The 27,172-nt window shown below is 40.3% G+C and overlaps 1 protein-coding gene across 8 annotated transcripts; it reads left to right on the forward strand.

The window, feature by feature from the left end:
* The first annotated feature begins 4,311 nt into the window (after nt 1-4,311).
* LOC121905613 (polycomb protein SCMH1) lies at nt 4,312-25,249 on the forward strand. 8 transcript variants are annotated; one of them, XM_042423995.1, is made up of 18 exons: nt 4,312-4,450; nt 5,048-5,189; nt 7,018-7,089; nt 7,357-7,434; nt 7,710-7,780; nt 8,244-8,478; nt 8,883-8,971; nt 9,272-9,534; nt 12,367-12,527; nt 14,782-15,026; nt 15,597-15,788; nt 18,963-19,089; nt 19,284-19,484; nt 19,841-20,011; nt 22,393-22,518; nt 23,324-23,455; nt 24,050-24,177; nt 24,365-25,249. In XM_042423995.1, the coding sequence occupies exons 3-18, from the start codon at nt 7,065-7,067 to the stop codon at nt 24,482-24,484; spliced, it is 2,364 nt and encodes a 787-aa protein (XP_042279929.1). In that variant the 5' UTR covers nt 4,312-4,450; nt 5,048-5,189; nt 7,018-7,064; the 3' UTR covers nt 24,485-25,249. The 8 variants fall into 8 exon arrangements, with proteins under 8 accessions (XP_042279929.1, XP_042279925.1, XP_042279928.1 ...); XM_042423991.1 differs by having other exon boundaries at nt 4,313-4,450; nt 9,269-9,534; XM_042423992.1 differs by lacking the exon at nt 4,312-4,450 and adding an exon at nt 4,639-4,808 and having other exon boundaries at nt 9,269-9,534.
* The last annotated feature ends 1,923 nt before the right edge of the window (nt 25,250-27,172 follow it).

Raw genomic sequence — 27,172 nt, forward strand, 5'->3', positions numbered from 1 at the left:
GCGGGCATCCGCCTCATATTCAGCTCTACAGGGTGCATTTGTGTGCGTGCGTGCATGTGTGTAAGTTTGTGTGTGCGTGTACAGTATGTTGTGGGTGTTTGTGTATACTTTCTCCAGCAGGACCCCCAGATCAAAACCGCAACCCACTCTCCCTCCCCATGCCTCTCTCTTTCTCTCTCTCTCTCTTTCTCCATCTCTCCACCCCCTCTCTCATTAAAAACTGCAGGCCCTGGCTTCTAATTAAATCCCACTTGAAAAGTCTTAAAGTCAGCCTCAGATTGATTCAATTTGCATTTCTGAACAGAGAACATTGCCTAAAAGGATTAATAAATTGGACGAAAAAATGCCTTCTTTCTGCGCCATGCCATCAGAGCTTGTAAGACAACATCCAAAGAGAAATATCCCCCCTCAACAAATGTCTATCCAACATATGCTCTTTCTCTCTCTCGCATGTCCCTCCCAGGATGCCAGCAGAGATGGGAAGTGTGTATCAGGACTCTCTCTATGTGTGTATGTGTGCGTGTGTGTGTGTGTGTGTGTGTGTGCATTTCCCCGTGTGTGGAACAAGCTCAGAGTCCTCTGAGGCACAGTCGGGAAGGAACACACACAATCTGACTCTCACTGTGTGTACATGTGCACGTATGTGTGCTTGCGCATGCATGCATATGTGTGTGTGTGTGTCTGTTTACTGTGTGTGTCTGGATATTTGTGTATGTGTGAGAGGGGTGACTTTGCTGGAGCGTGCCAGAGTGCTGAAAGTGACAAGGAGGCGCAGTGGGAAAAGATCCTTGCTGTACTGTCTGTATGTGCAGAAACAGACCACGGTGATGGAGCCATGCCATTGGCTAGTGGACACCTACAGCAACATGTTTGGAAATCCAAAAACACATTGCCAGCTAAGAGAGCCAAATTCAATTAGTGCGATAAAATGAAAAGAGCAAGTAAGATACTCCAAACAAACCCAAAACTGATATTGTTGCCAAAAGAAAAGAGCAAACATTAATATGAGAATTTACATTTGCATTGACACAATAGGTCTGTCTCAAAATCGTCATACATTTACAGGTTCTTTGTATATGTGGCTGTGGATCCATGCTAACAAGATAAGAGAAAATTACCTCTGAAATTTCTTCAGATGACAGCTATCAAAGGCATTTGTGTCTGCAAATCAAACTGCAGTTTGTATAAACGGTTTGCGTGTGTTTTGAGTGTGTAGAATAAGCTTTTTGCCAGGTATTTTCAGTGTCTTTCAACCCTCAATATATGAAAAATGAGAATGCTTATCTAGCTTGTCACCTCTGTAATACCTTTATCAAAAGCTTGTCTTTATCGTGTGGCAACATAGTCACATACTGTATATCTCGCCTTATAATTTCCTAATCTTTACCCTTTTTTTTAATATTTACTTTTTAAAAGTGTTTTTCTGTATGTTTATAATGATATTTTTATTTCATTTTGGTGAATATTGTTGAAGACTCTCACTCAAGAGTTTTCTTTCACAAAAACACTTACGCAAGACTCTCAGAATAACAGTATTCCTAGTGATGTGGAATGTGTGTCCAATTTGTTGAACCTTGGAAAAGTGCAATTTATATGAGAGGGGACTGTTGGATGGGACACATTGTCAGTGTTATTATTTGCCAGTCAAACTGGCTTGTATAATGGCTGATGGACTTTCATAGACTGCTGGCAGCTCGGTGGTTGAAGCCTTATTAATAAAGAACTAGAACCACATGGAGACCCTGACAGACAGGCACACAATATACAGTAGGCACGGCTTCACCGCACGACACTTGGTTTGGCTATAATTACAGTCACACAGAGGGAGAAACGAGAGAACGATCAGTTCTCAAATATTTTTAAAAAAAAAAAAGGAAACAGACCCCCAAAAATTTACCTAATGAAAGAAAAAAAAAAGATTTAAAAAGAGAAAAGGCCGTACTCATCATTAGAATTGAATAAAAGTTAGAGTTTTTAAATGATAGTGAGCAGCAAAGGTGAATAATAAGCGGCACTCTGCTGCTTTCCTCAGAGGAAAGCAGGGATACATCTCGATGAAATGAATATGGGGAAGAACAAGAGTGGCAGAATTATCTTGTCCTGCTTTGTATAAAACAACACTGACCCCTAGTGATATTAGTTAGGATCATCCATAAAGTGATTTGCATAAAGCTTGTGTGCATGCAAGGGTGAATACACTTATGTCTCTGCATACAGATGGTGAATACTTAGCTGTGATACAATATTTCCATAAGATTGTGTTAGTTTATATGTGTAGATGTGCATCTTGTGTACTTCTGTGTGCCTGTGTGTTTTGTGTGTTTGCATGTGTGTTCACGGGGCGTGTGTAGGATGTGAGTGTATTCCTCCACATATGTACAATCATGACAACATTAGATTTAAGAACAGAGTCTTTGTAGAGTCTGTACGTGTCCATGAGGGGTGTATTTGTGTGTGTCCTAATAATGGTGCCTGGTGGACTGGGGCTTTCTTTGATGCGATGAGGGCCGACAGGCGTGAAACAGGTCCAATCAGGTTCGTGGGCGATGCCAATTAACCCTTTTCACCGTGTGAAACCAAACATAATTGCCTGGGGTGCAGGAGGCCACTGGGCCATGGCCTGCCCAGCGTAGGCTGAAATGGGCATTAGCAGTGCTGCCAGGTGACCATTACACACAATTGAACTGCTGGGTGTTTCTCCAAATCACATAGTTACAGTTGCTATCCAGACCTAATTGGCATGGCATTACCAAATGGCCCCATATTTCTAATTTTCACACCCACACAATTTAGCTAGAATACCTTTTGAGATACTGTACTGGGCCAGATTTATTACACTACTGCAGGCACACTGTATTTCAGTTATTTTGCTAAGGTTTCAATCTAGGGGTGTGATTTATGTTATGTTTGAAATATTAAATTTCCCTATTTGTAGTACATTCTGATTTTTCCACATTTCTGTTGATAATGTTAAAATAATCTTTACTGGGACAAATAGTGGTAAATAAGTTAAGCTTTGTGTGCACTGATAATCAAATTTTATTCATATTATGCTCAAGGCTAATACCCCACATTTTTAGTCAAACACCCAAAACTAGAGCACAGTTAAATTAAACTAGAGCGTTGCTCTGTACTGCTGTAATGCTGCAATAACATTTAATACAATAATTAGTATTTCCATTTTTATTTGTCTTTCCATATTCTTGCAATAAATTAATGATCATGGTAATTAATACAGTGTGATAAAATATTTGCTTAAAAGTTATAGAACTGAAAATGTAATCTCTGCAGCATTTTTACAAGCAAATCAGCAGCAGTGTATGTTGGATGTCTGTAAATTAATTTTTATTGTATGTAATACATTTTTTTTAAATAGAGCCCCTGTATGTTATTAGATGTTATGTACTTTTTTGTAAAGGTGCTTTATTATGCTCTAAAAAAGTGCTTTAACTTTCCTTAAATTTTTTTATGACCTGAATTTATGTCACTTTATTTCCACAGACTTGTTTTTCACATCTATATTTTCATGTCTTATACATTGGAATCTATCTGTGATTAAAATGATAAAATCCAGATTGCAATTTTACAATGAATATACCCTCAAAAGCACAAAGCACATACGGGACATCTCCCAGGGTTCCAAAATTATATCTCTATAAACTCATCACTGAAATCCGCTGATCCTATTACAGTCAGAATCAGCTTTGTTGTCCATGTTTGAGCATACAAGGAATTGGATTCTGGTTTCCAGTAGCTCTCATTGTAATTATAACACAGTGCCAACAACAAATGGACAGGAGGGACACATGTTCCTAATATTTTTTTCCATTTCCATTAATATACATGAGAGGAGCAAAATATTAAGAACACTTTTCAATATAATGCACTCCAGTACACTGCCACCACCCTCTATGACCTCAATAATAAACATAACGTGGAATCATCACCTTTCTGACAATTTCAACACAAACTGAAAATGTATAAGCTTCTGTAATAGAAGAATTTATGGCAGAGCTGTTGTATTGGATTGCATTAGACTGCATTGCACAGGTGTTTCTAATAAAGTGCTTGGTGAGTCTATGTGCAGCATACTGCCTGCTTATAAAATCATATTATGTAGTTACATGCTATTGCACAAAGTTTGATATACTGTATATTAAAAGGAATATAATAAGTACAGTAGATGTTTTGGTATTGCAGTGTAAAATATAACATATAATAGATAATCAGGATATTTGATTTTTTGGTTTACCATACTGCTAAATTGACTTTTGGCCACCAAGGGTCGTTGTTTCCCTGTTTTCCCTCATCCCCCAGCTTGCCCGCCCGGCTGACTGACTGCCCTACAAGAAATGTTAGCAAAACACCCCCTCCTCATCGTGTAGAGAAAAAAATGGCGGACAAGCGCTAAATCCCACATCAGAAACAAACATACACGTTACAAAGCAAGGTAAACATCCTCGGATACACCGAGCAACGTCTCCTTTTAGGCCACGGCTCCATCGCCGAGCCCACATTATCACTAGCTAGCTTCAGTGTGCTGGTATGCTCCCGTTTTGCTAATGCTAATATTTATAATCAGGTCAACGAGCTAGCGAGCCACCTAGCATGCTAAGATAGCATCCCGAGCGGTGGGCATGTCTCTGTGTAGCCGTGCGTAGCATATAGCATGCATGCTGGATGTGGTTCCTGAGCGGCTGCGTGCGTGTTTGCTTTTCATTCAGCGATTTCTTTCCCGGATCTATACCGTGGAGGTTACCGCTAATATAGTGTTAACTCCTGAATAACATTGTAAGCGCTGCTGTCAGGTAAAGGAGTATCTGGCACACGGGGAAGGGGTGGGGGGGTCCCATGTTTTGGCTTTGTGTTTTGAATGGAGCTCTCAATATTTTTTGATAATGTAAGACTGAATGCAAACAAAGCGACTCCTGTAGATGTCAGACAAGTGTTAGTAGCTGGACGTTTGAGTTTTCAACAGTTAGCGGGTTTGCAACAGGAGGAAGGTGTACCTGCTGGGCTCTGTTAATAACGCCAGTCCTCCTGTCAGTTTCTCAGACTGGGAAAAACAGGGAGCGGGGTCGCTTTAATTTGGACGCCATCCCCCTTGGCGGAAGAAAAAGGCGCACTTCTATTGAAAAGGAAATCATCCGGAGGGGAGAAACGCTGCTAAACGGTTATGAAGTATTAAGGTAGGTGTGTTTATATCACAGCATAACAGCAATCTGTTCAAATTACAAACTGGGTCCATTGTCACCGTTATAGTTTTAACGCTTTTTCTACCCAACTGTTGTCATAATAAATCTGGTATGTTTTTCTCGGCAAATTCAAATATTTGGCAGATAGTGTTGCTGGATATTGCGTGTCGTACTAACTCCTGTGCACTTCCCCAAATTAAATCTATTGCATGTTTGAGTGTCTATTTAGTAGATGTCCTCTGTTGCTGTATTGCATCCAAATTTAGGGTTATTTAGGGGATTATGACCTATAAATGCCACTAAGTCTGTGGGTACCTGCTGACTGGAGGGGAAAAAAAACACTTTAAGTGCTTGTTTATATCAGTTTGACCTGATGACCTGTGTGTTGTGTCTGGCTGCTAATGTTGTGGAGCCCATGCTTTAGGTTACAGGGGTCACCGAGGCTCAAAACATGTTGCCTTACTCTAAACCTCTGTCCATTAATTGAAAACATTTTTAAGCATTCAGCAGAGTAAATTTTACATTATGGAAAACACTGTTTTCTTCAACCAAGAGGCTATTAAGTTTAATTGCTTATGTGGTTATGCGGTGATCAAGTGTTTGTTTGGTGTCGCCTCTCCAGTTACATAACTTTGCATTGACTCCTTGTGCAAATGTGAAAAGTCATGTGGAATAATGATGATCGCTTTCTGCCCTTAGCAAAACTGATAAAAGTACCTCCAGCTAAAACTGAAGCAAACTTAATAAAACAACCCTGCAATAAATTCTACCTTCGTGAAGATTATAGTGTTGGGCTTGTTGAAATTGTCGAAGAGAGAAATTGATGGTTAATTGGAAACTGTAGCTTGTGGTGCTGTTGAATTATATTGCTTCATGCTGAGAGGTGTTGTTCGAGTTTTCTATTTTCTCCACAGCATTTATCTAAATAACCGTCTGCATATAGAGTCAATTCAACAAAGAACTTTTATGTATTTAGGTCTTCAACTTGGTGATGTATTTGGATCAGAGCTGCAACGATTAGTTAATGAATCCATTATTTGATAATCAACTAATATCTTTAGTCATTTTTAAGCAGAAATACTAAATATTAGCTGGCTGCGGCCTCTCAAGTGTGATGATTTGAAGCTTTTCTGTGTTGTACGTGATAGTAAACTGAATTTCTTTGGATTTTGGAGTGTTAATTGGACAAAACATTTTAAGAAATCACCTTGCGAAATGCTAGCAGGTGTTTTTCACTATTTTTTGATGTTTTATAGACAAACCGATCAATCATTAAGTCGAGACAATAATCAGCAGATTAATCAGTAATGAAAATAATTGTTAGGTGCAGCTCTAGTTTGCGTGATGACCCTCTGTCTGGAGAGAAGGTCAGTAATCAACAAAGCTAATAAAGTCAGCACTCCGGTTTCACTTTGAAACACGGTTGTACAAACATATGGTAGCCACCCTGAGTTTTATTATGTTTGATCAGTTATTTGAGCTCATAGAATCCCTTAAACTCTTGATTTTCTTACTGACTGTTAAGTTATATAATGTTTACACTGCGTTAAATAACCCTCAAACCCAAGACGCCTTGTTTTTAGGGCTCACGTGAAATACAGATATTAATTAGGCTAAATTAAATTCAGTCTGCCGTATTTGGTGATCTTGAAAAGTTTGAATCGAAAACAAAGTGACAGGAAAAAGATGGATTAATATTTTCAATTCAGTCGTCACAGCAACGATAAACAAGCATCACCAAATTCCTCTTTTTCTCACATGGTTGGACGGTTCACACAGCTGTAACAAAGCTACTTTTTTGTGTATTTTCCTTCGTCTTTAGAGTGGAGGCCACTGTTGTGTCGTGAGCTTGGTCAGTATTGTTGGAGCATGAGGAAGCCTGTGCCACAGAAAGGTAACAAAGGATTATTTAATTCACAGTATGATAACAATATTTTACCAAATATTTGTATTAACAGACAAGTATTCACAGTAGCTTGCAGGTTAAGCTAGAAGTATGACATATTTTTCCTATTTAGGCAGATTGGTATATTATCTTATAATAGTCGTGTAATCCTGGGCAATGTTTGGAGCAGTGAATGAGGCAAGAATTGCAAGGTATTGACTGATGAGAAAACCACCTGCAGATGAGAGCTTATTTCGTTTTTTCTGGCTCCTCTAGCTATCGAGTGGAAAGATGCCAGAAGGATCAAGCATGCCCGGAGTGGACGACCCTCCCGGGTGCCCTCACAGTACCAAGGTAAATAACCCACAGCAGCCAGTGAAATATGAAGCAAGTTTTGTGCAATTCCAAAGGGTAACAGTGCCCAAGGGTTTGCTTCAGTATTGTTTCATTAATCATCAAGGTGAAGTTTGCCACAAATGTTGATAATGGATTTTAAGCCTCATGTCTCTTTTTGTTGTCTTTTTGTTTTTGGCTCACAAAACATTGTCTGGAAGCTGATTATTACATTCATCAAACTTTTCACAACTTGAAAAACACTATTTTAATATGAAATGGATATTTTTTTACAGGGCATTTCAGTTGGGAGAAATACCTGAAAGAGACGGGTGCCAACGCTGCACCTGCTTCTTGCTTCAGACAGGTGAGCAAGATTGTTGTATTCTTGCAGAATGTCCACTCTTGACTGTCCACATTACGCCTGGGACACGTGAGCAGCGCGTGTGTGTCGCTGAACTGCTGCGTCTCTCACGCTTGCAGAGTCCACACTGGAAGCGTGTCTGCTGCGGCGCTTCTGCCACTGGCAGCCCTATCTTTCTCATTTTCCCTGTCTATTTCTGCTGAGAACCATGCGCGTCACGCGGAGAAAACAGGCGAGACCTCGAATCTCTAGATGAAGCGACGCAGCAGCCTCGTGTGAGACGTGCATGTCACGCGGGCAGTGTGGCTGCTCTAACCTGTTAACATGGGTGCCGAAATGAAAAGCAAGAGGTTCCGCGACGCACACACGCTGCTCACGCATCCAGTGTGTCCCATGGGGTTAAGCCTATTGATAAGAATTTCACCTGTGATTGTGCCACTCTCCCACCAACACTTTTTTTCTGCAGAGCCTCACACCTCCAGTAAATGAGTTCAAGGCAGGCATGAAGCTGGAGGCTCAGGACCCGCGAAACACCACGTCCACCTGCATCGCTACAGTGGTGGGCCTGACAGGCTCACGGCTGCGCCTGCGCTTAGATGGGTCCGACAACAAGAACGACTTCTGGCGCCTGGTGGACTCCTCAGAGATCCAGCCTATCGGCAACTGTGAGAAAAATGGAGGCATGCTGCAGCCACCACTCGGTAAAGACACACAAATGACATGAGTTTTTTTTTGTTCAAGTTGACATTGTCAGTTGTCTTGCTTTCATGGAACAAAAAAGGATTGTTAACGGTTTTCCACAGACCTCACATTACCTTTTCTCATTATTACTTTTAGGGGTTTTCATTTTGTCCACTAGGTGTCAGTGACTGACTGTACAGAGTGTCATGTTAATCCCTATAAATAACTTTCCAACACAGTTTAGAAAGTCTTATACACAGGTTATTTCAGAATCGACTACCAATGGGAAAAGACACAAGCACTCTTTCTGCCTATTTAGACTGTTCGACAAAGTTTTGTTTGATAGTTTTTGTCGCTCATCACATAACCCGTAGATGTTTAAGCTGTAGTGTGTAGTTACAACAACAGTTGTCCTCTCTCTCAGGCTTCCGTCTCAATGCGTCCTCTTGGCCCATGTTCCTTTTGAAAACACTTAATGGAGCTGAGATGGCACCATCCCGCATATTTCACAAGGTACCTGTACAAGGCTCACAAGCTCAACACACGTGCATACTCTAAAAACTGGTTGTTTATTCGCTAATTCATAATTTATACTAGAATTCACCAGGAACATTTGATGTTTCACTGGTGTCTTTTAGAGTCCCACTAATTGATTAATTGTTGTTGTAAGAATCAGCTAAATCAGCAAGCAAAAATTCACCAGCATTCGGTTGGATTTACTGAACTCCCCCTCTACATATGTATGCACAAATATTAACACATGCCAACTTCCATACCTGACCCCCTTTGTTTTCTCTCCATGTTCCCCAGCAGGAGCCTCCAGCCCCAGAGCAGAACTCCTTCCAGGTGGGCATGAAGCTAGAAGCGGTGGACCGTAAAAATCCCCACTTTATCTGCCCGGCCACAGTGGGTGCGCTGCGTGGAGTCGAGGTGCTGGTCACCTTTGATGGCTGGCGAGGAGCCTTTGACTATTACTGCCGCTATGACTCACGTGACATCTTCCCAGTTGGCTGGTGCTCCCTCACCGGAGACAACCTGCAGCCGCCTGGTACCAAAGGTCTGAACCTAAACAGTGGGTGGGAAGTTTTGCTGTTTATTTTTTTTTTTTTTCAGTGTCTGTTCACCCAAATGAGAAAAAAACATATATTTTCTTCCTTACTCCTAGTGGTACTGACCTTGCAGATCATTTTGGTTATATTTTATCATATATGAGATTTCTGTCTCTTTGTCAGTACAGTGGAGGAAAATTTTGTTTTTGGTGGTCACAACAAAAAAACTACATGAAAAAATTAAACCACCACTTCTCTTTCAAAAAGTCCAAGTGAACACACTGTTCTGTATATTGTCTCTGGAAAAACAAAATGTTGATTTATTTCATATTTTTTTAATTATACAATGTCAACACCATGAGCACCACAAACTAAATTCTCTTGACCTCTACTGTTTTGGCATGGAGGCAGAAATCTCAGATATGATATCTCAAAACCTCAGCATATAAAACTAAATGCATCTGCATGGCCAGATACCAGGAGAGGGAAATGAGAAAATGCTTTTTGGGATTTGGGTGACTTTAACCACCATTGGTAGAGGAACATTATATTGCTTTTTAAATAATATATTTACTACACAGAGGGTGGACACGTATGTATGTTTAATAATTTAGAGTGCATTCAGAAAGTATTCAGATTCCTTCACTTTTTTCAAATTTTGTTTTGTTGCAGCCAAAATCATTTATTTTCTTCCTTCATCAATCTGCAGTTAATACACCATAATGACAAAGTGAAAACAGAATTTTAGAAATTTTTGCAAATTTATTAAAAAGGAAAAACTGAAATATCACGTTGACAAGTATTCAGGTCCTTTGATATGACACTTGAAATTTAGCTCAGGTACCTTCCATTTCTCTTGATCATCTTTGAGATGTTTCTGTACCTTGATTGGAATCCACCTGTGTCAAATTCAATTGATCGGACATGATTTGGAAAGTTACACACCTGTTTAAATAAGGTCTCACAGCTGACAATGCATATCAGACAACCATTACTGCAACACTCCACCGATCTGGGCTTTATGGCAGACAGAAGCTTCTCCTCAGTGAAAGACACAGGAAAGCCTGCTTGGAGTTTGCAAAAAAGTATAGAAAGGACTCTCAGACTGTGAGAAACAAGATTCTCTGAAACCAAGATTTAACTGTTTGGCCTCAATTCGAAGCGTCATGTCTGGAAGAAACCAGGCGCCGCTCATCACCTTCCCAATACCATCCCAACAATGAAGCATGCTGGTGGCAGCATCATGCCGTGGGGGTGTTTTTCAGTGGCAGGGACTGGTCAGGGTTGAAGGAAAGTTGAATGGAGAAAAGTACAGAAATATCCTTAATGAATACCTGGTCCAGAGCTCTCAGGCACTCAGGACCTTAGACTCGGCCAAAGGTTCACAATCCAACAGGTCAATGACCCTAAGCACACAGCCAAGATAATGCAGGAGTGGCTTATGGACAACTCTGTGACTTGTACCCAATCGAACAGTCTCTGGAGAGACCTGAAAATAGCTGTCCACCGACAATCCCCATCCAACCTGACAGAGCTTGAGAGGATCTGCAGAGAAGAGCGGCAGAAAATCCCCAAAATCCAGGTGTGCAAAGCTTGCAAAGACTTGAGGCTGTAATCGCTGCCAAAGGTGCTTCAACTAAGTACTGAGTAAAGGGTCTGAATACTTATATTAATGTGATATTTCAGTTTTTCCTTCTTAATAAATTTGCAAAAAAATCTAAAATCCAGTTTTTGTCATTATGGGGTATTGAGTGTAGATTGAAGAGGGGACAAATGAATTTAAATGATTTTAGCATAAGGCTGCAAACATAACAAAATGTGAAAATAGTGAAGGGGTCTGAATACTTTATGAATACACAGTACACAGAAATTATAATAATTAAGTTATACACATACAGTTGATTTAACACAATTCTGAACAAAAAACAAACTTATGCCAAAATTATAAGCTTCAAAAAGTTACTGTTTCTTACAGACCCATGCATTGGATTGTATTATGCTGTAAAGATGCTTTTATTGTGTCCACCCATTGTATTTGCTCAGCCTATTGCATAGCAACTCCAGTGCATAACAAGTTGACCTGTTTTTCCTCTTGTGCACCCAGTACTTTTCTGCTAAAAGACTGCAGTAACTGAATTTTTTTGTGGTATGTTTTTTTTTTTTTTTCCAGTTCTGCTTTTTACATCTAAGAACCGTTGCAGAAAAGTAACTTTTTCACCACAATAATGAGCCTGTTTCATCAACATTTCATCAATATATCTCTATCTGGAGTTTTACTGTTTACTGTCTCCGGGGCGTGTATGAGTTGAACTTGTGCGTTGTGGTTTTGCAGTGTGATGGTGAACTCCGTCTGCCTGAAGGCATCTTTAGTAACAGTTGATCAAGTCATCCGCACAAGTTTGCTATTTTTAAATCCCTGATAGTTTCAAATGAACAGCAGTTGAACATGTTCTTTCGACCTCCGTTATCCAGTAACATCCAGCTCAGTTCGTAGCGTTAAAGTGTTAAAGAAGGGAAATATGAGGGTTATCAGCCACAAGGTCATCTATACTCATCTGTTAGAATCCACAGTGTGTGAAGGAGTGGAAAAGGAAGGAGGGAAATGGGGAGGCAGGACATGTCTTTGTAGCCTGCTAGTGTTTTTATGAAGGCCTGGCACTTACCCAGTTGGCAGAGTGGAGGGGCCATGACGTGGTTGAAACGAGCCTGGATGCCCCTCCACAGGCCTCTTGTTGGCACCCTGGCAGACTGAGGTTCTGATTAGACACATCGGAGAGAATTGAGTTAAGAGAGGGGGCAGAAACCAAGAGAAAAGAAAGACATATGCTGGGAAAGTTGGACTGTTTACATTGTCGGCAGATGGTGGGAGGAGAGAAGAAGAGAAGGGAGGAAAAAGAAAGAAAGGAGGAGCAACGCAAAGGAAGAGTGGGAGAGGAGGACAGGGCAGGAGGAGAGGGTGAATCTGAGGACAGCTGCACAGACAACCAGTCACTTTTTGACTTTCTTTGGGCAAGAGAGAGGTAAGTTAAGATGAATGAAATTACAGAAATGCATTCGGTGTGATAGATTAAAAGGTCTTTAGAAGTTATCTTCCTGTAATATGAAGCCGGCAGTGGTGGCTTTGTGAACTCGATGAACTCAGTGCACTCAGGGGAGAGGGAAAAAAAAACAGGAGTTTGCTTGTTACACGACTGTTTGGATGTATTTACAAGGGTTGTTGCTGATCAATGAACAACGTAACCAAGAGCTCTTTAAACCTTTTAAACATATTATCTCGGAATCATTATATCTGTGAGGATCAATCTGGTGTCTTGTTTTTCTTCTTAGCCTCATAGTGGCTCCCCTATAAAAAAAACTACCAGTAGCCTGCAGACTGAGCTTTGCATTGATTGGTGTGCCCGTGTGAAAGTGTGTTTAATAAATACAGCCCTACGGGCCAAGACCTGTGTTAATGAATGTGGCCGCTCCTCTCATAAATCTGTCCTGTGTTGATCCAGGATGAATACCAGTGCATTTCAGTTTGTTTGTGTATGTGTGTGTGTGTGTGTGTGTGTGTGTGTGTGTGTGTGTGTGTGTGTGTGTGTGTGTGTGTGTGTGTGTGTGTGTGTGTGTGTGTAGGCTTGCAGGTGCATATGAAGCCAGCTATCTTGGCTATACTGTGATTCTTTAACTGTGGTTTTTTTTGTTTTTTTTTGTGTTGAAGTTTTTCCAGCTGTGTTGGCTTATATAAAACACATGGCTCATTGGGTTTGCTTTTATCTATTTAATATACACCCTCTTAATGATTTTACCATGTGCGTGTTCCCTCATGTGATTTCTGAAATGCTTCCCATCAAAAAAGGCATAGTGTGTGTTCATTGGTGGAAGTTTAAGAGATTAATTTAAAGAATGTCCTCACCGCTGTCAGCAGCTAGCTTCTTTATTAGGGTTTGTTAGGCTTTTAAGGTGTTCTTTTTATTCTAGCCAACAGGGACTTGGAAGTCAGACCTAGAGAAAATTCTCTTTGATTACCTCTGTCCCTTCTTTTAAAACAGCTGAGTTTTCTTCCCTCTCCTCTCGTCTGATATGTTTCAGCCTTTGCTTTTCCTTTGCTTCATCTTCGTCTTTTGTTCGTCGGTATGGATCACAGTTTATGCAGTTAATCAAGATAAATGCATGATTGTCAGACTTTATGATACAATATTTTCATACATTGTTGCTTGCCAACCATATACCCACCATAATTATGATGTTCATTTAACTGAGAAGGGAAAAAAAAATCAAAATCTCATCTTCAAAGCAGGATTCATGTATTTTACTCACTGCATTATTAAGTGCGTTTAGTTACACATGATTTTACAGACAATGCAATGTTAAGTGTAAACCACAAACATTCCAGTAAAAGGCTGATCAGCCAAACCTGGATAGTTAAAGAGACAGTTGACCAAAGTTATGAAAAAGCATATTTTCTCACTATCCTCTAGTGTTATTTGGTTACGCAGATAGTTTTGGTTTTATTCGCTCAGATTCTGAGATATCCATCTTTTGAGATTTCTACCACCACACCAGTAGAATGGAAGTAAATGTAATGTTGATGGTGCCCACAAAACTTAAAAGTGAAGCAAAGGACAGATGTGAGCAGTCTTGTGAAGCGAATTGGTGCGTGCACTTCTAGATGTAACCTCTCTCTACCTGTTTGCTCTCTCAGTGTGAAGCACAAGACAGTCTAAGAGAAGTAGTGTTGTGTCCTCAGGGTTATTACCGAGGAAGAAAAACTGTTTTACTGCTGAGAATGTTTGACCTTCTCTGCTGTTGTGCTGCTGTGAGAAGCGTGAGCTCTTGTGATATGAACAGTCAGAATTTAGTTCTGCACTAAGCAAACTGAAAGATTTTTTTATTTTTTTAAAGTTTGATGCTACATATTGCAGAAAGGAGGTGGTACATAACTTCTTATTTAGCATTTGAGGAATGTTTTTATAGAAGAGGTGAGGTAATGGTAATACCTGATAAGCCACATACAATGAGAGTCCGTGATGCATGTGTGTTTAACACAACTTGCTTCTTGGTTGGCTGCAGCTGGAGTCAGACGAGGACATCACAGTTAACAGCACAAAGGGAGGAGCAAGGAGTTGGGCACTCACTCATTCTGCTGTATTTGACTGATGCAATACAAATTCATTACACAAATAATGAATGTGACTAAATGGTGAAACTCAATTTGCTCTTTTTTTGCTGTTATCCTACTGCTTTTCACTCAACTTTTCCTTCTTGTCTGCCTTGTCTTTGCCCGTGCAGTAGTGTTGCCTAAGAGCCTTGGGGCATTGACAGACGGTAGTGTGGAGAGCCCAGCCATGCACCCTGCCCCCACGGTGGGCAGACCTCCGGTTCAGAGAGGACGTAAGCCAGGCCGCAGGAAAACCAAGGTGACGGGGCCCTGGAGTCAGAAGGGATCAGCGTTGGGACCACAGAGCATCCAGCCAGGCAAAGCCCTGGAGCCCATCAAGATCCCCAAGAAGCGTGGGCCCAAGCCTGGCAGTAAGGTAGGCCTGATGTAGCTTACAGATACCAGGGTCAGACCCTCAGAGATATCTAACCCCTCAGAGCCATGTATGTCTTCAGTTTTATTAAGACTACTTCTGTTAGCAGTGAGATCTGTGGATTATACAGAGTAACAGTGACGTTGTTCCTAGAGGGACTCGATGCTGTTGAATTTTTTTTAGTGCTGTTTTTAATGCATTACAGATTAGATTTAATTCTAAAAACAGGGAAAAGACGTGAGCACACTGATTGATTTGCAGCCCTCACTTAAATTTTATTCTCTTCCTTTGTACTGAGGTGGTGGTCAAAATCTCTGAGGCGGATATCTCAAAACTATACGAGCAAAACCTGTAGGCTATGTCTCAAAACAATCCCTTGTTGTTTCTTTTTGGTCACCTCTGATGAACAACAGTGCTCAAGTTGTTTCACAATGACAGCCTTGGTTGCATGGAAACATTTTTCACCATATGTCACACTTTGTTTTCTGCTGGAGGGAGCATTACCACTGTAGAGTCTCACAGCATGAGGAGTTAGCTCTACTTGACTCTGTCTCCTTTGCTCTTTGTTTGCAGTTGGGCTGGGCAAAGAGAACTGGCTGGCTGGAAGAAGCCATAGCTGGCCCAGGACGGCCAGTGACAGGCCCAGGGAGACCCAGAGGCAGACTGCCTGCCAACTGGGCACAGAGGATAGCTCTGCAGCAGGCCCAGACTCAGGCAGAACCTATCAAGATCCCAAAGAAAAGAGGGCCCAAGCCTGGCAGCAAGGTAACATCCACTGCATACCCATGAACACAGGCGTCATTAAACCACTGAGTGTCTCATTATAGCATTTTGGCTGCACAAGGAACACTGCTGTAAAATGTAAAAAACATAGTTGTGGGGTAGTCTTTTTTTTTTTAATACATAAGGTATTTTTAAAGTCAATGGTATGACTTGTCCAGTACTTGCCTCATGTACTTGAACAAGTTGTTTAGTAAGAAACTGACCCAGTTGACCCAGTGCTGAAAAATACCCCTGGTAGCCCACTCCTGTCTTTGTTGTCATTTTCCTTACCAGTTAGACTAGACAGCACCTGAGTAAACGTGACGGCTAGTATATTTCAAATTACTGTCAAATTGAAAAGGGTCCTTTGTTTCATCATGTGTAATATGCAGGGCAGGAATTATACCACTGCCAAACGGCCAGTGTCATGGATACCACGGAGTGTGGCCTTAATGCCCCTTCTAAAATTAACTACCCACACGGCAAGTTTGGCTTGCCCTGTTTTGAACTGGCCGTTGTCACCTTAAAAGAAAGTTGCGCATTTCCTCATTTAAAACTTCATGCGATGCAGGAAATAAACAGACTCAATGTTTTCCAGTGTTTCCGTCATCAAACTGGACATCAACAGTAGCGTGAGATATCTCCCACTCCCACAAATATATGTGTAACGTAAACATTAACAGTTAACCCGCTAGCTAACGTTAACTAACAATTACTGCACAAACAGCTAAACACTGTACAGTGTAAATATTAATACAGGTTGTGTTTTAAAGTTTCACACACTCTTGGAAGCAGTCAAAATTATTTTCTCCAGCTGTTAACGTTTATAAGACTGCCTGTTTATCTTTTTGAGCTCCTCATCATCTGTGACAGTGGTATTTGGCAGCTTGACATATTCCATTTCTCCAGTAGAGACGCTTTGGACTCGTTTTCACTCGTCATGAATTTATTCCCTCCGTGGCAGAAAAGCATGTTACACGAGCATTCAGAAACTCCTGCAGGTTAAACTGGACTAACGAAACACTTTTAGTGCAGACTGACTCTGACACACTCAGTATAAACAGACTTTAAGACACTGGCTAGCCTAGCAACATTAAGGCTACAAACAACCCGTAATGTAACGCTCCGTGTAGGAGTCTGTTTTACACATTGACCGACATGCGTAACCGGTCAAAAATATTCTCGGTGCTTAACTGTTGACATCCCTAACCAGGATATTGCTGCATAGTGTTAACTAACTACGAATGTACGTAGAGTATATAACTTGCTCTGAGATCTGACAGGTTGCAACTTTTTCAGTGTGATGCAATGTTAACACACAAACACACATCCATTTCTCTGTAAGCAGTCAGCCACTTCTCAGTTAATACAGATCAGGAGAGTCTGTCAGCTGTTACATGACTCACAGTTATCATCGTAGTCTCCCCTTGAGAAGTTTCTCATCAGTGTGTTTAATGTGTAACGTGTAAAAAAAGTAATTTTTGTGACTGCTCCTATGATCTCAGACTCAAATGCTAATAGTTGCATGGGTGTTGAAACTTGCTCAGATTAATTTTGATCACCTTTAGCCTATTTATTAGGGATGCACGATATTATCGGCACATCATTGGTATCGGCCGATATAAGCTCTAAAATGAAATATCGGCATCGGCCCAAAATGAACATTTTCTGCCGATTATGAGAGGCCGATATGTTGCCTTCCCCTCCGCTGCCTGACTGTGCTTCCCCCCACGGACTGTTTCACCCTGACGGTCCCCGTGCTTCCTCCGCAGGCTCCATTTCACTCAGCTGCCCGTCAGACCAGCTGCTTCTTCTAGCAGAGGCTAGCTGGCTCTGCTTCCCTCCAGTCATGCTGTGGCTAACGCTCTGCTAGCTCCTCAGCTAACGTTAGCCCCGGCTCTCCGTGTGGATCCAACCAGAGCACCGAGCCCCGGTTTGTTATTCAGGTTTACACGGGAAGCTGAGTGAAGTGGAGCCTGCGGAGAAAGCACCAGGACCGTCAGGGTAAAATAGTCCGCGGAGGAGCTGCTATGATCAGCTGCACAGATAGGAAACACCTTGGCTGACAGGATGTACCACTCTGTTTGGTTTAGTGTTGGCGGTTGGCAACCAGCGTTTTAGGTGCATTACCGCCACCTTCTGCTCCGGAGTGTGGACCAGAGATTAAATCCTACACATTAATCCTGTCTGTCTAATAAACTCAAAGAAAGTTCTACTGCTCCACCCACTTGGCAGGTTCATTAAAGTCTTCTTAAGTTCTTCCTTCATATATTGTCTTTCTTGATCATAGTTTAATCAATGCTTGCATGCATAATAGTCTCCTCAGCCAGCTGTAAAACATATGTGCATATATCAGTATCCGCAATCAGCCACAATGAGTTGGAAATATTGGCATATCGGATATCAGCAAAAATCCCATATCACGCATCCCTACTATTTATAGACTTTATTTTATCATTAAAATATAACAATAACAATCAATATAATGAATTGCTCACATTTTTAAAAAGAATCAATCAGACAGCATTTTGCAGAAAAGTCAAAAATTCAGTGTTGTTTTAATTTGTTTTAATAAACTCAGTACTGTTTTTCGTTGATTGTATACTGTTTTGTCTTCATACAATGTAATTATCACTTATGTTATTGCACCAGTGGTTTTGGCTTTGAGCCCTACATTTTGGTTGTGATGCCCCAATAAATTTGTATTTATCAAAGGCCAAAGTGGCCTTGCCCTAAAAATGAAAATAATGATTCCAGGTCTGAATATGTTTGGGGTTAAAATTCATAAATGAATGTCACGCTGTTTGTTGGTGCTCTGAATGTGAGTCAGATGGAGCTTGTTTTCCATTTCAAAGGCATCTACTTTTACAAAAACACAGTGGTTGTCCACAACAAATGTTGGCAGCTCAAAACCACTCATCAGGCCCCAATAATGTATTGAAAAGAGATACTTAGTTATGAATTTTCACCTTTGATCTTTGTTTTGTTTTCTCCGTGTTACACCTTATCACATTTACAGGAAGTTCCTTTGTTTTGTGGGCTCAAATATAAAAATGATGACTATGTGCAACAAAGGAGCAACATTTGTATTAACTGTTTTCATCAAAGGTACTGACGGTAATGAAACAGTTAAGATACAAATGCTACAAATGTCTCTACATATGTGTTTGTATCCAGAGAAAACCACGCGTGGTACCTAATCCAGTCCCCACGTCTCCCACCAGCAGCACCCCAGAGCCTGACACCAGCACTGTGCCTCTGGACAACGCCACCATCCCCAACTCTGCACTACAGGCTCCCACAGGTACGTGACGTCCACAGGCCTGGATATTATGAATATTATTGACACTGTGGTGCAGAGAGATTTTCCACCCCTGTTAATACATGGAAACAAGATGTAAAATCAGCATAATGGTCCTTTTAATAATTTTTTTATTAGATTTAAGTATTAAATAAGTCATATAACATTAATTATTGACTCATCTGTTTGTCTCTTAGTTTGTGTGTACCTAAACAAGTACGGCAAGGTAGGGCCCCATTTGGACCAGCGGCGAATCCAGCAGCTCCCAGATCACTTTGGGCCAGGCCGGGCCTCTTCGGTCCTTCAGCAGTGCGTCCAGGCGTGTGTTGACTCTGCCCACAACCAGGCCACAGTCTTCTCCTGCCTCAAGTCTGGCCAAGGCGGTGAAGTCATTTCAGGTGGGGATTACATTCATTTGAGAGGGAATGTGCTTTCTGTCTCTGTACCATTTTAAAAGTCTTCATGAAAGAGTATTTTAAGCAGTTTAGTTGTATTTTACTTGTTTGTTGTGGCATTTTCACATCTTTGTTCAATTATCTTTCGTAAGAGCAGTAGAGCTGTTGTGAAAATAGCAACAAAACACTACTGCACATGGAGCACTGAGTGTAAATTATGTTATAAATGTGACATGAAATGTGAGGTCCAAACAACACAATCGGACATTGTGCTTTTATTCATTTTAAAACAAAAGAACTGTACACTTCATTGAGCAGCATTTGATCGTCTGGCCTTTCGCCCCCTGTTTCTTGTCCAGCTTACTTTGACCAGCAACATCACACCTTAACCCTGCCCACAGTCAGCAGTGTCACTTACGTCCTCCGCTTCCTGGAAAAACTCTGCCACAACCTTCACTGCGATCCTCTGTTTGGCAGCCAGCCTGTTGCCAGAGGAGGCCTGCACTACGACAGTCACACATACACTACAGGTCAGTGCTGTTCTTATCACAGAGTGGGTTCAGGTGCGCACAACTACATCCTGATAATATTCAGGAGGCTCTGATACTGTGTGTCTGGTGTATGTAAATACTGTTTTTCATTTACAACAATGAATGAATAGGTTTTTTTTTTTTGTATCTGGTCATTTACATGACCCACCCCTCATGGAATCATTCAGATATATTAACTAACGACAAACCAAACATTGCTGCATGTTAACCCACCATTATCTATCAGCACAGTACATCGACAATCATCCAAACATAAACATAATCCTCCCACAAACGATGATTCAAAAGATATCCCACAATGGAAATACAACAAATATACAAACACAGCCCCATAAGCACAAGACACAACACACAAATCCAAACAAAACAAAATCTACATATGCATCCATTAGTGCCAAACGCTGTGTATAATGATTTTTTATTCCAGTTCATAAACCAATAGTCTGCAATACATGTAGAATAGAGTATGAGGAATTTATCTATCATATGTTTTTTTTTTTCTCCTCCTATTCAATGCTTTAGAAATATATTCATCAAAAAGGTATTCAATCAAAGCTCCATTCTCAGTTCCTATCAAATCTAAATCTGGAATTTTTGCCCATGTTTGTGTGCATTTGTAACGAGAAGGGTGAGCTTCTGTCCTCATTATTAGAAATCAGTCTGACTGCTGGATATGTCAGTTGTAACTGGTGATAATGAGGCATGTTTAGAAATATTTATTAAGCTGGAAACCAATAATAGACTCTATATAGCAGTTAGATTGTGTGTGTAACACCAGTATTGGTTTCTTTAGTTGTGTTCTTTTATATATTGTCCCAGAAATAACTGTGATAAACAATTTTATTGTCATTATAAGACCATTTTATGCCACAGTTGCAGTTAACATGGTAACACCAGTTTGAATACCATACTTACTTATTTAGGAGGTGCCAGGACCTCTAGCTTCACCTTATTCATTTACACCATACCTGCAGCCTACATACACTCCCCCAGCATGTGTTCACTAGTGGGAGTGAAGAATTTTAGGGTTTCTAGAAATGTCTGCAGGCTTTTTTTATTTGTTGGGGCGTGATGTTACAAAAAATGGATTTTATGAGTTAAATAGTTCATATACACACATCAAGTCCTGCTCTGTTTGTCTTAAAAAGGAAAACAAAAGCAAATTTACAACCACCATAGTAGCAAAACGTCTGAGATTGTCACTAAAATGAGAATACCTGGTCCACCTCAAAGGTCGGTTCACCTTAAGTGAGATTGGTCAGGTTAGGTTTACCCATTGTCGCCAACTTCGGGGCTAACCCCCTTCATTTTAATCATGGGTCATGAGGAGTTGTAGCATTTATTCACTGACAAATAGCCTAAACTGTACACACACTGCACTGCAACGTTCACAGCTATACTGATATGTCTGCTGCTGCTGCGGTTGCCAGCGCCAGCCTCACCGTCACACACCCACTCTCTCTCTCTCTCTCGACCGCACCCTCCCCACACACCTGGTGACATTCTTATGCAAACAAACACGCGTAAACAGAACGGGCAATGTTGATGTCAGTAAAAATGAATGAGGGTCATGTCTATATCTTACGATAATGTGGATAATGTAATTATTGTGACAGGCCTGATGTCTTACTCACAGAGATGTTGGCAGTAGACTTCTAAAACAAGTTTTGTAAGTGCTCAAGGGAGGTACACTGTGTTCCTCTCTTGAGTGTATGTACACTATGTTTACTTGTTTTACTTTGGGAAATGTCAGTTTCTGAGGATAGAGATTAGAGTTCTTGGGAACAAGATAAATAAGGCATAAATGAATTAATTACCGGCTGTACAGCCACTTAATAGTGTACTGACAACAAGATGCTTTATCTGGGTGGAGGAAGAAACACTGCGAGAAATATGTCAAACTGTTCATTGCCAGGCTGATTGTTTGTTGTGAATGTCGTAGATCACCTCCTATTGTTGGCAAGTCAAAACCTTCTAATGTGATTGTGCGGATCATTATTGTGCTATTAAAATGGAGGGTGGCTGAGAGAGTGTGTTGTTGCCAGTGTTGGAGATTCCTAAAGTACAAGAATTAATTAATGATTACGGCGAAAACATGACACTTGAAATTGAGTTCACTGACACAAACCAAATTGTGTTTTTAAAAAATTACATAGCTTGACAGGTTTTTTTCTACTAATCAAAATACTTTAATATATATATCTCTTTCTGCCCCACGTTGCTGTTTTTCTTTTTTTTTTTGTTCCCATTCAGCATCTTAGACCAAAAGCTCCAGATATGTTTTACCCAGTGATTCACAGGTCTGTTTAGCCTCTACCTATATGAGCTCTCATTATTTCCTCCCTATGTACTGCTTTTAGATAGAAGAAGTTTTGGAGATAACCTGACGACAGGCCCGGGCCGAGGCACTAAGCGGTTCCTCCAGGAGTCCTACAACAGTCCCCTGCCTCAGAAACTGGCCAAAATCCCCCGGCACTCCACTGATGGTACATTAACTTTGTTGTTGTTCATATCCCTGTACTTCCATAAATTGTAATATTTTCTGCTTGTTTATATTTAAACAGAGCTGAAGAAAATTCATAATAATAATAATACTTTGAATGTTGATAGTGTTCAGAAGAAACAATATATGTAAATGTATTTTGTAAAATGCCTTGGCCTAATATAATAATGTATTATTTTTTGTCCTTTGTTTGTGAGGGTTGAAAATACACTTAAATGAAAGAATTTCACTGATTAAACAAGCCTTCCACTCATGTACATAGTATTTATTTATATAATCAGTGGCGCTCCACTCTAATACTGCACCACATTTTATGTAAGACATTTAATTCTGATAACAGACCGCTCTGAGTTGTCCAGTAAAGTTTGGTAGTAGTAGTAGTAAAGTTAATATAATCTTATAAAAAGAGGTAGTAAAACAGAAGAAGCTCTTGGCTCAGGAGCAAGTGGTATTAAGTTCTGGTGCAGGAGGTTAATCATTTAGTCTTCTTTCAATTTCCTTAGATTATAATTAAATTATTGGAGAATAAGAGATTTATATAAAAGGGTAATATCCCCCTTAAACTGGCCTTCTGTCATACTAGTCATAAGTCTTACACTGTGAAATGTGTCATGAGAATAAGCCAGCCACTTGCATTCATTTTGTAATGCTTCTTTACATTCTGCATTTTAAATATATTTAATATGATGGATTTTTGGGGGCTGGTGGCCACTTTAGGAATTGTTAAGTATCTCTATCTATGTATTTATTTATCTCACTGCTTAGCCAGCTGTCTCTGTTGTCCTCAGGAGAGTCCTTCATGGAGAACAGCGTCGCTGCATCAGAGCACTTAAAGAAGAGCCCTCTCTCCCCAAACTGTACGGGCCAAACACCCGGCCTGAGGTCTCCCTCCAAGCTGCTGCATCATACCAACTCTACAGGTAGGAAGAAACACTTATACAGGAAACACTAGTTTTGTCTAAGAAGTTTGCACAGCAATTCAATTGTGTTGCGTTGCTTATAACACCAGAAGAAGCCTATTAAATTTACTGCTGATTTACTGTAGTTTGTAGTTGTTTGTGGCATATCTTTGAAATGGTAAATAAATAAATGTAGATAGGAAAATTCTGTTCTTCCAAAATAATTTCAACTTTACAGGATGAAAGTACTTTTTGAAAGCCAGGCAATTGGATTTTTTGAAGCTGGGTTAGTTGCTCTGTTAGAGAGGATAAAGCAGGTTTTAAAGCTCTGTCGTTTCTGAAGACGACGGCACTGACTGACAGTTGTAATTGAATTTGAAAGACTAAAGATTGGCTCAGACACAAAGGAAAGGAAAGCTTTGACTTTTGTAATTGAATCAACAAGTAGTTTTATTAATGTTATTTTGGGATAGCAAGGTAAAGTGTAGGATAGTGCTTGACCAGTTAGTGGATTCTTGGGGAAAACTGCAGTAACATTAACAGTTTAGGTGAATGAAATACCCGATGAATGACCTGAATGTCGTTATGAATGTATGTGCTTGTGCTCCCCTTCAGGCAGTTTTCGGGAGAGCCCCAGGCCCAGTGGTCAAGACCCCAACCTGTGGACAGTAGAGGATGTCATGCAGTATATCAGAGACATCGACCCAGTGCTGGCACCACATGCTGACCTTTTCAGAAAACATGTATGTATACCCTCATAATGATAATGATAAAGAGAATTCTGGCTTATAATAAAATATTCTTCTCTGAAATTGACATATACTTTTTGCAAATAGACTTTCTTTATATTTCACTGCTAAACATCAGCTTTTATTTAGTACATCTACTACTTTTGCACACTCGGTCCATTCTCCGTGTCCTCTCTTACAGGAGATTGACGGGAAAGCACTCCTCTTGCTGCGTAGCGACATGATGATGAAATACATGGGCTTGAAGCTCGGCCCCGCCCTCAAGCTCACCTTTCACATCGACAAGCTCAAACGGGCCTGAGGAGGTCAGCTGACCAGCCACAACCTTCCAAAGGACTAAACTCCAACCCCGCCTCCCTGTTCTAGGATCAGTATATAATGCACTGCATATCGGACATATACTGACCATTACATGTAGCAACTTCCATCAAACCACCATATCTGGTATTACATACCCCTCTCCTGACCTCATCCAATGAGGAATGTTTATTTTGTGTAGCACAATCCAGCCCTAAGGCAGCATGGGATACGTAGGATCACCCACTTGTCCGTCATCTGTTTTGCATTTCAGTATAACTTGAAGAGTCATATGTGGCCAACTGTAAAAGGCTTTTTTGGCCTTCTTTTATTATGTTACATTTATTCTGTACATTTCATATTTTGTACTTCATGAATATATGGACTCGTATTTTTGCCTTTTTAAACGGTTTGTGTCGGATATGCTAAAAGAAAGAAAACCATAAAGGAAGAAAGGAAATCACTACATTCATCCCAATAGTTGGGAATGTGTCTAATTAACGTCTCTGTTTGAGGCATGGTTTTGCAACTACAACAATATTGATTATGGGGAAAAAACATGTTTTATGAAAGGACAACAAAACATTTATTCGGAGGATACTGCCATGAGGAAATCTGTTTCTTTTCTCTTATTCTGAATGTTGTTTACAATGACTTGTCTTGTCTTTGTTATTTGTACTTTTTTAATTTTTTATACTATATTATTAGAGTTCCTACATGGAGAGCCCTATCATACTTAACATTGTTCAATAAATATATAATAATTCAACTGTTTTTGTTTATTTTTTTTGTTGTTTTTTTGTTCTGCAATGTTAGAATTTGTGATTCCATCATGTTTAAACTCTCCTGTGTTGCTACACCAATTGATTTCTTCACGTATTTGAATGAGGATCATATTTTCTCTCTCTAATTTGCCTGACCTTTTCATTTAAAGACTGATTATATACCACATACAAATGTACATTTAACAATCTTGACATTTTGAAGCTGTAAAAGGTGTATCTTTTTTTAAATTATACTGGGTTTAAAATGTGCATATTACTTACGTTATCAATACAGATTCAAATTTTTTATTTTAAAGACTACATGTGGTTCCATTCACTGAGTGTGTTTCCAGTGACAGACGTTCACCAACAGAGGGAAGCACAGCTCTTTTAGCCTTTTCGCAGTCAAGTCTCCTTGGTGTTTCTCCTTGGGACTCACTGACATGCACTGCCATGGGTGGCCATATCTCCATCTGGTAGACTCAGCATGATAATCTCATATGATATTATTATACTAAGTGAAGACTACTTCACTTGGTTGGTTTTAGTTTTGTTGCTACATAATCATTATTTCTGCTATATTGCGATGTGGTCATTTTACTTACTTTCCATTATTTGAAGACCCTTTCTTTATGATTATGTGAGCCAATTATTTGCTCTGTTTCTGGTAAATGTTTATCATTATTTCCATCAGTACACGAGTGGGCTATTAGGTGTGTGGGTGAAAATTACTTGTGTTTACTGAAGCGACCTGATACAAGACAAGAAAATCTAACCACATCCTCCTAGTGAAAACAGGAAAACATATCATGTAGGGTTGAAAACAGTGACCAAACCCACTGATTCTTACTGACATGGATGAGTATGAATGCATGTCTCTGTGTGTGAGCATATGACACATACGCACAATCTGTGCTGTGTTTGTGTGTTATGCTCAGGCACATGTGACAAGCTCAGAGCTCGTGGCTGATGCCTGTGCTTGTTGATGTGTAATAGTAGCCAAAGTGTTGTGCATGAAACTGGCGCTATTTATAGAAATAACAGCTCCTTGTGCTGCATATTGTGTTTGTGAAGGTTGTGAAGTGAGTTTTCACTTTAGCTCCTAACACTAGAGTGGGACTTTTATTAGGTGCCATTCTTGTTCTGCTGGTAAGACAGCAGACAGAGAGGTCTTTCAGTATTAGAGTGAATATTCAACAGCACTGGTTAGGTCATCTGGGAACATATATGCATGACAGATTATCTTCATTGTCATGACACACAATGGTTTTAGATAATTTGGGGAAATCCTGCCCCTGATATTTACCAACAATTCTAAGCAGAGCTCCTGAGTCATCCAGTACTGTCTTTGCCCCAACAGTCATACACCATACAGAACAGCGAGACAGTTTCAGTATGTATGAAAGGAAGTTTTGCAGGCTTGCAGATCAGTTATAACTGTGAGAGAAAAAACCCCGACTTTTTCGAGTCTTGCTGCTGCTGTCATGTTATGGCATGGAAGTGCCATATATTCTACAGAACCAGCCTGGCATCTGCTCTCTACAGACAAGTGTGGGCACAGTTAGAGAGAAAGACAAAAGAAAAAGGTGCTCAGTCCACAACCTTCCTCTCCAGCTGATACCAGATTTCCCAGCATGCCTTTGGGCTGTCAGTTGAGGTACTTTAAGTGGGGGTGAGGGCCTCAGATCCTGGTGTGCCTGCAAAGCCCTGAGGCGTCAGTCATAATAAAAACATATACTTGAATTTCTTTGTCAGGTTGATCTTTGAAACATTTTTCCAGATTGCGCAAATTCCTGGTTTATAATGCATTAAATGCATTATCTAAATGCTTCAAGTTCACTTACTCTGGGTATGATCAGTCTGAACTGTCTCTGTTTAAGGTTTATTATTTTATTTGGCTTTTCAGTGAGTGAGTCCACACAACGCAG

The sequence above is a fragment of the Thunnus maccoyii genome, chromosome 10 (assembly GCF_910596095.1).
Source record: "Thunnus maccoyii chromosome 10, fThuMac1.1, whole genome shotgun sequence".
In the NCBI taxonomy this organism is placed as follows: domain Eukaryota; kingdom Metazoa; phylum Chordata; class Actinopteri; order Scombriformes; family Scombridae; genus Thunnus; species Thunnus maccoyii.

Excerpts from the sequence above, each read along its gene's own strand:
- LOC121905613 (XM_042423991.1), top strand. The coding sequence starts at position 7,065 with ATGAGGAAGCCTGTGCCACAGAAAG. Across the intron at positions 8,479-8,882 it reads CATGCTGCAGCCACCACTCG|GCTTCCGTCTCAATGCGTCC; the intron begins GTAAAGACACAC and ends CCTCTCTCTCAG. Across the intron at positions 9,535-12,366 it reads GGTCTGAACCTAAACAGTGG|ATGGTGGGAGGAGAGAAGAA; the intron begins GTGGGAAGTTTT and ends CATTGTCGGCAG.